Raw genomic sequence first — 10,948 nt, 5'->3', positions numbered from 1 at the left:
TATGCCCGATTTCATCCATTTTAGCTCAGAAGAAACGTATGAAAATGTACTTATTATATACAATTAGTTTCAATGAAAACAAACACCAATAGTCTTTAAAAAAGAACTAGAAAAAATTACCAAAATACCCCTCCAAAAGGGGAAAAAAAAATCTCCTAACCACTAAGATTCAGCGGCAGCAATTTCACCACCGTCTTCTCGGATTTCTTCCACCTCCAGAAGCATAAAACAGAGCCGTCCACGGTCGCCGCCGGCACGAAAACTCCATAGCTGCATCAAATCACCTTCCTTCAAATCATTCCTCTCCACCAATCCATTCCACTCCGTTATCAAAACATACGCCACTCCCTTCCACGTTTCCCATTTACTCAGCGTAATCAAACTCACCGTACAATCAGGCTCAATAATCTCCACCATCCACCAAACATCTCTGTTCAACTGCTCTTCTTCTTCAACATCCAGAAAATTCGTTCTCGTCTTCCTTTGTGGAATCAACAGCCGATTTCTTCGTTCCTCCACATCCCCTTTCTTCAGTCGTTTCTCCATCACCAAACTAGGGCAAAAATTCCACGATCCTCCCATGAAAATCATCAGATTCTTGTATTCGTCAGGTATGATTTCGAGGGAATCTTTTTCTGATTCGACCATTTCTGCCAAAACCCTAAATATTAGGGTTTCTTGATTTGGATCTGTATCGCTCTCGCTTTCGGTTTCTGAGTCGAATACGAAGTCCTTGCCTCGTGGTTCTTCTTTGGACTTGGGAATTGGATCGTCGACTGGGTGGATGAGTTGGCGTTTTAGTCTTTTTTCTCTAAAGAGTTTGTGTCGCCTTGCGAGTTGTTTCATTCTGGTTCTCTTTCTCTTTATTAGTGGAAGGTGATCGTCCTGGTCGCTCGGGTTTTGATCGCTGATTTCTTCATTTGTAGAGAGTGTGGTTTCTTGTTCTTTTGGGGGGTCGGCGGTGGAAGTTGAAGGGCGGGAATCCATATATTTTCACAGGCCGAACCGAGGAAGAAGATAAAAAGAAAGGGGGGGTTCTTGAGATTTTGGGGTTTTAGAGAAAATATAATAGGATTGACTCACCCCTCTTTCTCTCTTAATCAAATTTAGATTTAAATCCTTCTTTCCCCCTTTTCGACTTCTTATAGTTTGTGTTTTAGATTTTCCTTCACACCTCTTTCTTTTTCTATTATTTTTAAAACTCCCAATTACAAATTTTGTTATAAACTCTAACATGCCTCTTCTTTATCTAAAACATATATATATTTTTAAATCATGCATTTGAATGACACGTGGGATTCGTTACCATTTTTTAGAATCTCATTTTAAAAGCCTACCCTTGTACTCTTCACCACCAAAACACCAAAGTTTAGTTTGAATCTCAAATCAAAGGGAGGACATTCACTACCTCGATTGAATCTTATCAATGTATGTTGAAATTAAGAATTACGGTATTCATATTTCTATTAAATCATTGTTCAAAAGTTGAGTCATTTTAATTGCACTCCTCGCGGTAGAAAAAGAAGAAAAGAAAATCAAATTACAAGTCCCCCGTTGACCCGGACCACCTGCCCATTCACCCACTCACCGGCATCAGTAACTAAGAACCCCACCACTTTAGCCAAATCATCGGGCTGCCCGAGCCGCCCCATCGGGCAAGCCTCCGCCATCCTCGCCACCGTCTCCTCTGATTTCCCAGCGTAAAAAAGCTCCGTCGCCACCGGTCCCGGTGCCACGCAGTTCACCGTGATTCCCGTCCCCTTAAGCTCCTTCGCCGCAATTTTCGCCATCGCCTCCACCGCTGCCTTCGACGCCGCATAAGCACCGTACCCTGGCGGCAGAGACAAAACGATCGACGTCGTAATCAACACAATACGCCCTCCGCCGCCGCGCTTGATCCGATTCTCCGCCTCTTTGCAGACCAAAAACGCGCCTCTGCAATTCACTCGAAACGTCTCATCCCAATCCTCCACAGTGGTTTCAACCAGACTCGGGTACTTCGAATCGAGAATCCCAGCGGAGTTCACAAGTATGTGAATCTCAGATCCAAATTCCTTTTCGGCCGAATCGAACAGCCGCTTTACGTGGTCTGGGTCGGACACGTCGGCTTGGACAGCGACGGCTCGTCGGAGTGGCGCCGATGACTGGTTGAGTTCCGATGCGAGGAGATCGGCTTGTGTGGAGTTGGAAGCATAGTTGAGGACGAGATTTGCGCCGAGGGAGTGGAGGTGGATGGCTATTGCGCGGCCAATGCCGCGGGAAGCGCCAGTGACGATTGCAGTTCGGCCATCGAGCGGCAGGGCAGTGGCCATGGGTTGAATCAGAAAATTGAGGGGGTTGATTTGATGTGGGTTTAGTGTGAGTGAGGATTGAGGAGCGTCATTGCCCGTTTTTATGGAGGTGGAGGATGAAAGCGATGTTTCAGTGAGTTGAAGACGATGATAATGCGTCACTGCTTATGTAAAATCATCACTTCGCCCTTCACAATAATTTTATTGATTTTTTCTTCCAAATTTTAAATTACTGTTTTTTTCTTTACTTTAACTCTAAATTGTTTCTTTTGAAGATTGGAATTATAAATCAGTACAATTTTAATTTGATAGAATTGTAATATTTTAAACAAAATTTTCAAATATAATAAAATAGACAAAAATATTTATAAATTAGACCAAAATTTTGAAAAAAAAAAGTGAAAACCGAACAAAATACAAATAGAAAGGGTAGAAACAAAATGAAAAAGTAAATACTAATCGAAATCATACGTTTCCTTTTTTCATATATAACGAGACGACGCCGTTTTTTCACTAATCTGTTTTCACAAAATCAGAACCAACCAATCAAACCATTGAAGCCATTATTTCAAAATTTCCCACTTCAATAAAAAGAAAAATAAATAAATAAAAGTTTTATAAACAAAGAAGAGTGGGCGCGCGAAGCCAAGGGCAAAAACTCAACGAAAAACTCCCTTAATCAAGCCCTAGAAATCACACAGCTTCTCTCTTATCTCAACCATGGCGATTGCTCGTACAGGAGTATACGTCGATGACTATTTGGAATGTACGTTCCCTTTTCTCTTCCTCTTTTCCCTCCCTTTCTTTCCCTCTCTAATTTCCTTCTTCTTTTCTTTCTATCTTCATAGACGCCAGCACATTGCCTGCTGAACTTCAGAGGCTACTCAATACAATCAGAGAACTCGATGATCGATCGCAGTGTAAATAAAACCCTCGTTTTCTGCTTTCTTCTTTTTCTTTTACAGATCCTGTGTTTGGATGGATTTATTGCTCTCAATTTTCCTTTCCTTTTTTTTTTTTTTTTTTATAGCCATGATTGATCAGACGCGGCAGCAAACCAAATATTGCTTGGGATTGTCGACGCAGAGTTCGAAGAAAGGATATGGTAATAGTAATACTGACGATGAGGAGTCTGCTTTTGAGAAACTGCGGAAGGATATTGAGGCTAATCAGGATAACGCGTTGAGTTTGTGTACTGAAAAGGTCTTGTTGGCACGTCAAGCAGGCGACCTGGTATCATGCTTTTTGTTTCTTTCGTTATCTCTCAATTATTATCCATGATTTCAGATAGCCTGGTTCAAATTGCTGTTTGTTTCTATCTCCTCTATTAGTTTCTCATTGTTTCTTTCATCTGTTTTTACAATGAGCGATCTTGAATTGCATGATTGTCTGGCTAGAATATATGGATTTTGATTTGGATTATTGTTATTTTTCTATTGTGTAACGAGTCTAGGGGGTTGCAATACTTCAGAGGAGATTTCGTTTAAAATGGGATTGATATCAATTTCTTACAATTTCAGAGAGCTGTTTGCTCTTTGAAATGTTGTACTGAAGAATTTATTCATTAAGTAGCTACATGCCATTGTATTTTAGAATAAATTTTCTAGACTTATCTTATAGGTCTTCATGTGCTCTTACTTGTCCAGATAGATAGCCATATTAAACGACTTGATGAGGATCTAAACAACTTTGCAGAAGATCTGAAACAAGGTACAGAGACTTTAGAAGCCTGGCTATTTCTGGGAAATGCAAGTTATTTTACTATGTAATGTTTGAAGGTTAATTTCTTTGTTATCTGAAGAGTTGATGGTTAGCAAATTATCAATAAACCTCGAAGTCATTTTTTATGTTTAACCAAACAAACAAGTGATATGTATTACTTACCTTTTCGGCTTTTCCTTCCATGCAGTTTGTCTGTATAGATAATTTAACCTTTTACTACTTTTCAGAGGGAAAAATTTCACCAGACGAACCGGCAATTCTTCCACCATTGCCACTAGTTTCGAAGAATGAAAGACGTCGACCAGTATTTATAACACCTCAATCTAAGAGGCCGGATTACAGGGACCGAGATTGGGATAGGGAGCGTGATCGAGATTTTGAGCTCATGCCTCCTCCAGGAAGCCATAAGAAGGACTTTGCACCTTCACTCGATGTGGATCAGCCCATTGATCCAAATGAACCAACGTATTGCATTTGCCATCAGGTTTGATTCATACATGTCTTTCAAAGGATATATTCGTTGTATCATTTTCATGGTTACTTAGTGGGTATGTGAGATGATAAGAGTTGTTTAGGGGGGAAATCAGGGCAAGTGGTTATGATTAGAGGAAGAGGGAAGGGAAAACCTTATTCACGTAATGTGTGAGAAAAAAGTAGCCCTCGTTAGAAGCTTTAATCCTCAACCCTCTCATCTAACCACAACCTTGGAGATGAGAAAGAAAAAGTGACTAAACTGAAAGCTTCAATCTCATGGAACCACTCCACACGAGAGACAGTTTAATAGATAAAAGCAGACTATGCTATGTAAAAAGAAAATTTTATTTCTGGTCTAATATATTTAATAGCATAGAAATTGAATCTTTATTGAATAAAGAAATATAGCTGTACGTTAGAAAACATTTCAGTAGAAAATTCAGTGAGAAGCAAAGGAAATAGGCTGGTTTATCCGTATCAGAAAATATTACACTTTGGAAGTTGGAAGCTAAGCCTATCTCTCAAGATTGAAATTCTGGAGAGGGATAATTTTAGCTTTAGTTTATCTTGAGTGGTGCAAGAAATCATGGAGTGAAGAGACGTGAACAAAAAGGTCAAAGCAAAAGGAAAAAACTAGTTTCAAAGATCAATAATAAAAAGTGAAAACAGAAAGACTATTAGTTTTTTTTTCATCTTCATTCATCATCTTCTTCCTCCTTCAGCTTTTGTTTGATGGAGCTTGTACAATGGAGCAACAAATTCGCTCTACAGTCTAAACAATTTGATACTTTTGACGGTGGGTAGTGCTAGGTATGATTATGGAATAGTTAGTAGGTATATGAGATAGAGTTGGCTTGATGAATTGTTAGCAGCATGGGGTTATTATTAAAAGCGGTAAAAGAGAATAGACACCGAATTATGTGGAAACCCGAGTACCAAGAGAAAGATCATGATCTAACTTTCTTATTATTATCTCTTATTCACAAAAGATACAAAGGGGAAAATTAAAAAGACAACAAGCTAATGATAAAACAAGAAAGTCAATTAGGGTAAATCTTTCCTTGGGCCAAGCCCACTAATTCTAACACTCTCCTTGAAGTTGAGACGTAGATATCAATGAGACCCAACTTGCTAACACATGAATCAAAGCTCTATATGAAAATCCCCTTGATAAGAACATCAACAACTTAGCTAAGGGTATGTAGGGAATGTATATGCTACCATTGTTCAATTTTTCTTTAATAGAGTGTTGATCAATCTCAACATATTTAGTTCTATCATGTTGAACTGGATTGTTGATGATGCTAATAGCTGCCTTATTATTACAAAATAACTTCATCAGCATCTCATGTTCTGATGAAGGTCAGATAAAACCTTCTAAAGCCAAATTTCCTCATGTATCCCTAAACTCGTAGCCCTGCACTCAGTTTCAACACTGCTTCTAGTCACAACCCCTTGCTTCTTGCTCCTTTAGGTTACAAGATTGCCTCAGACAAAGATTCAATAGTCAGAGGTCGATTTTTTGTCAACAACTGACCCTGCCTAGTTAGAATCAGCATAGGCCTCAATAGCTCTCCTGTCAGTCGTCCTGAACATCAACCCTTTACCAAGAGTTGCCTTTAAGTACCTCGGAGTTCTGTTAACTGCCTCCATGTGTTCTTCATAGGGAGCCTCCATAAATTGGCTAATGGCACTCACAACATAGGAGATATATGGTCTAGTGCATGACAAATAACTCAACTTTCCCACAAGGCACTAATATTTTTATTTCTCAACAGGAACTTTATCACCTGAATTCCCAGTTTACAGTTGAATTCAATAAGAGTATCAGTAGGATAACATCCCAAAACACTTGTTTCGGTCACTCCATCCAAGGAAATACTTCAGATTCCCCGAGCCTTCATCACCCATCTTCTTCTTCAGTTGGATGATCTTAGCGGTGTCATCCCAAAATAAAACAATGTCATCAACATAAACAATCAACACGACAATCTTTCCGACATTTAGACTTTCGTAAACAAAGTGTCATTTGAGTGTCACTAACTATATCCTTGGGACTTGACAAAGGTAGTAAACTATGAAACCATGCTCTCGGTGACTGTTTTAGCTCATACAAGAATTTCTAGAGTTTGCAAATCCAATGATCAAATTGGGCTTCAAACCCTGGAGGGGGCTCATATAGACTTCCTCTTCCAAGTCTCCATATAAGAACACATTCTTAACATCTAGTTGGTATAAGGGACAATATTTATTCACAACAACAGATAACAGAACTCTATTTAGTTTTGCAACGGGAGAAAAAGTTTTAGAGTAATTGACACCATAGGTTTGAGCAAACCCTTTTGCAACTAACCTAGCCTTCTGTCTGTCAAGAGTTTCATTTGTCTTGTATTTAAGTGTGCACACTCACTTACATCCCATGGTTTTATGTCCCTTAGAGAGAGTACAGATCTCCCAAGTCTTATTCTTTTCCACTCATAGGACTCTAAAGTACTGTGGATATTTTTAGGTGTCATGGTGAGTTAAGGTAGGTACCACTGTTTCTTACAATGCTCACAGATAAGGATCGGTTTCCTGTTCTTCTTCTCACTATCATGGGTAGAGGATCTAACATCGAAGGCAATGGAGTTAGTAGCAGTTGTAAGAACCTTGTAAGAACCTCATGGCATTCGTACGATCTTCTTCAAGACGGACTTCATAACACACTTCAATTAAGGAGGAAAGGGGTATCTCGCAAAGTATATGACCATAAACAATGTCAAACTTAGGGTTGAGATTTGCAAGAAAGTCATAAATCCGATCAGCTTCTTCAAGTCTAACATACTGCGTGCCATCATTTGGAGTATCCCATACTGTCTCTCTGCGTAGGCTCATCTCTTGCCAAAGTGGTGAAAGTTTATTGAAGTAGGATGTTACATCCAAAGTTCCTTGCATGCAATCATGGACGTGTTTCCTCAATGTATACAAACGAGAGGGGTTTTAACGCTTTCGAATAGAGTTTCTGAGTAGTGACCCATAGATCCTTTGCAGTTGCTGCATAAAGCAAAGACTTGCTAATTTGTGGTTCCATACTATTAATCAACATTGACCGAATAAGAGAGTCCTCCTTTCTCCAGAGACGTTCCTGGACATCACCAGGTGGAGGCCAAAGAGTCTCCCCTATCAGAAAACCGAATTGGTGACGTCTTGCAAGAAACATTTTGACCGATTGAGACTAGGAAAAGTAGTTATGGCATTCAGCTTCTCTCTTGGAAAGACATCTGCCGATGTTGCCAGAGAACTTGTAATATAATTTGAGGATAAAGTAGTGAGCGAAGTTATCGGGTTCTTAGATTCATCGGCAAGTCAGTTGGTTTGGATTGTGCCGAAGATTTACCAACTTCAAATCTTGATTTATCATGGAGTTGAGAAATCAGGTGGAAGTAAGTCGGGTGAACGACAGAGGAATTGGACAGCGGTGCTTGGGCGCTAGCGACAGCTGTCTTGTGGTCAGCTTGGGTTTCACCAAGTTTGGTGTCTAGGGTTTCATATTTTTTCTGCTCTAATACCATATTAAAAGTGGTAAAAGAAAATAGACACCGAGTTACATTGAAATCGGAGTACTGGGAGAAAACCAAGATCTAACTTTCTTATCACTATCTTTTATTCATAAAAGATACAATGGAAAAAAATTAAATAGACAACAAGCTAATGATAAAAAAGGAAAGACAATTAGTTTAGATCTTTCCTTCGGACAAGATCACTAATTCTATCGGTTATAAATTAAAAGGGAAGTCGGTGGGGAGGAAGAATAATTAGATTTAGTGTGGACAAGTTTATCATCCTTTTTTTTCTTTAAGAAGCATTACAAAACAGTCTAAATTTTCGTAATTTCTCTAACTTGATTTCCTGTTACCAACCTATTGACCGGTGCCTCAATTATTCTCTTTTGTAGGTGTCATTTGGAGATATGATTGCTTGTGACAATGAGAATGTAAGTCCCTCCTCTTTTCTATGTTGTGGATTCTTCACATTCTGCTATTTTAGTTGTTTGTTTATCTACAATGCTGTTGTTCTTTCCCCCTCCCCAGTCCCCTCATGGTTGTCTCCGTAGTACCAAAGTTTTCCTGTATGGTAAGAGTAAGTTTTGAGGCTGTGCAGTTTCTACAAATTTTTGGATATTGTCCGTCTTGTGTCCTCTGAACTCGGAAAATATCTTCACGTATTTGATCCCATAGTTTTGTGTGTGTATAATGTGTAATTGTATGTAATGTAGCTGGTCCTTTTCAGTATGATTGTGCATATGCTCTTAAAATTTCTTGAATTCGTTGCTTGTGGGTTAGAAAGGTTCGTCTTTAGTTTGTGGTGTGTTACTTTAGAAAATCTTTTATATATATATAAAAGTAAACAAACAGAAATAAGGATGTACTCTATAGTTAACCTTATCATTGATATAAAATTTACCCGTTGGTTAGGACTTGTCCATACTGGAATTCAGCATGAGCATTTAAAAAAAAAAGAAAAAATCAACTGAGCCCATATTAGACAATGGTTTTAGTTTTTAGTTGAGGATTTGCTAACCATTTGGTTTTTTGTTTTCTGTTTTCTGTTTTTGATAATTAAGACTATGAACATTGTTACTTGTATGTTTTGTTGCCTACATTTTAGGAGTTTTCCAAACCAAAGCCCAAAATTTCAAAACTAAAAGTAGTTCTTCTCAAAAACTTGTTTTGTTTTTCTAAGAAATCAAATGTCTACATAATTCTTATATGAAAATCATGATTAGAAAATGGGAAGAAAAAAAAAAAAGCACAATCTTCAAAAAACCGAAAACTAAATGGTTACCAAATGTTGTCTAAACTACTGAAAGTGCATTCTATGTTATGGATTTCATGACAACCCTTTGCCTTCTTCTTTCTGCTGCTTTTTATGCCATTGACAGTGTCAAGGAGGTGAATGGTTTCATTATTCCTGCGTTGGACTGACACCAGAAACAAGATTTAAAGGAAAGTGGTATTGTCCAACCTGCAGAGACGTATCGCCAAGTCAATAACATACGCTTTCTTTTCCTTTCATTTTGACTTTTCTCTCAATCCCCAAACAAATTGGCTTGTAATTGTACCGTGTAACAATGGTAGTCTAGTAACCAACCTAGACGTAGGCCAATTGGTTGATCATTGATTAAAGTATATATTCTCTCGATCAAGCAATCAGAAGTTTGAATTTTCCCACTTCACACTTATAGTGCATTTGAATGATTTTTTCATTCATTTAGCTTAGGCGTCGATTCATCAACCTTTGTTTTGACATTCCTCTAAAACTAAAATTGGCTTGTAATTGTTATGTGTAATACGGTGGTAGGGTTGTTAGCCAACTGAACATAGGTCTACCGATGGAGTTCTAGTTAGGGTATATACTCTCTTGTTCGAGAGGTTAGAAGTTTGAAATGAAGAGGGGTTAGAAGTTTGAAATCTTCCCACCTCAAGTGTGTTTAAACTTCAAAAAATAAAAAGGCCAATGGCATTGTAGTGGCAAATGAATTCTTGAGTCATCATACTTTGCCCTTTTCGTACTTTTTCCTTTTGTATTTTTGGGATGTGTTTCAATTTGGAACCATTTAAAGCTAAAGATAAAGTACTACAATATTGGTTACAAATGGAAAAAAAAAAGTGTTGAATTGTTACTTTAGTCCTTTTTACTTCTCTTCATCATTACTTTCATTAAAGTGTGTTATGTTTAGTAACAAAGATCTATTGTGTTATTTGGATGGTTATGGATTTTATGGTGTGACATCTATTTTTTATTGTGTTATTTGGATGGTTATGGATTGATAAGTTGGAGTTTGTTCGGATTGACTTTAGAAGTAGAAAACAAAAACGAAGTAGAAAAGGAAAAAATGTATCTAACGACTTTGAAACTTAATTCACATAAGTCCTAGTGTAATTAGGATGAATTTTGATCCTTTTAAGTGATTTGGGATTTGAGTTTCGTTAATTAGATAAATTATACTAATTTGAGGACCCTCCATCTTATATCTCAAATATTGATTTTGATCTTAAACTTTTGTTATAATGATAATAATGATAATAATATGTAGCAAAATATAATTCTATATTATTTAAAACATCTAATTCATAGTGTTGGATTAGAAGTAGATAAAGAGATGTAAAATCTACACATTCATATTTAGGTCCGTCTATTTATAAAAAAGAAAAGGTATGTGAGGTGAAAAAATGGAAAAAAAAAATGAAACAATATTAGTTAATTTGAAAATAATATATTAACATATGGAGGTGGATAGAAGGAAAATTATATGGGTTCATATAATAGAGGTTATTTGGAAGAAGGAGTGTTTTTTTTAAAAAAAGGAAAAATTTGGTGTTTTCAAAACTATTTAGGTAAAAGGAGTGGATTTTTTTGTCATTTTGTGTGGTGGCCCCGTTTCTATAAATTATTCTTTTTAAATATGCATAAATAAGTTA

General features: G+C 37.4%; 3 protein-coding genes across 3 annotated transcripts; 1 reads left to right on the top strand and 2 right to left on the bottom strand.

The window, feature by feature from the left end:
• On the bottom strand, positions 1-1,273 carry LOC101207187 (B3 domain-containing protein At2g31420). Its single transcript, XM_004147508.3, has one exon. The coding sequence runs from the start codon at positions 985-987 to the stop codon at positions 163-165; it is 825 nt and encodes a 274-aa protein (XP_004147556.1). The 5' UTR covers positions 988-1,273; the 3' UTR covers positions 1-162.
• Positions 1,274-1,429: 156 nt separating this feature from the next.
• LOC101221009 (NADPH-dependent aldehyde reductase-like protein, chloroplastic) lies at positions 1,430-2,437 on the bottom strand. Its single transcript, XM_004147483.3, has one exon. It carries the CDS (start codon positions 2,310-2,312, stop codon positions 1,536-1,538), a length of 777 nt encoding a protein of 258 aa, XP_004147531.1. The 5' UTR covers positions 2,313-2,437; the 3' UTR covers positions 1,430-1,535.
• A 460-nt stretch (positions 2,438-2,897) lies between these two features.
• Positions 2,898-10,017, top strand: LOC101221243 (PHD finger protein ING2). Its single transcript, XM_004147484.3, has 7 exons — positions 2,898-3,057; positions 3,140-3,211; positions 3,322-3,524; positions 3,938-4,001; positions 4,241-4,497; positions 8,422-8,460; positions 9,409-10,017. Exons 1-7 carry the CDS (start codon positions 3,012-3,014, stop codon positions 9,517-9,519), a joined length of 792 nt encoding a protein of 263 aa, XP_004147532.1. The 5' UTR covers positions 2,898-3,011; the 3' UTR covers positions 9,520-10,017.
• The last annotated feature ends 931 nt before the right edge of the window (positions 10,018-10,948 follow it).

This window comes from Cucumis sativus, chromosome 4, assembly GCF_000004075.3.
Source record: "Cucumis sativus cultivar 9930 chromosome 4, Cucumber_9930_V3, whole genome shotgun sequence".
NCBI lineage: Eukaryota > Viridiplantae > Streptophyta > Magnoliopsida > Cucurbitales > Cucurbitaceae > Cucumis > Cucumis sativus.
This window is presented reverse-complemented; position numbering and strand designations above follow the sequence as displayed.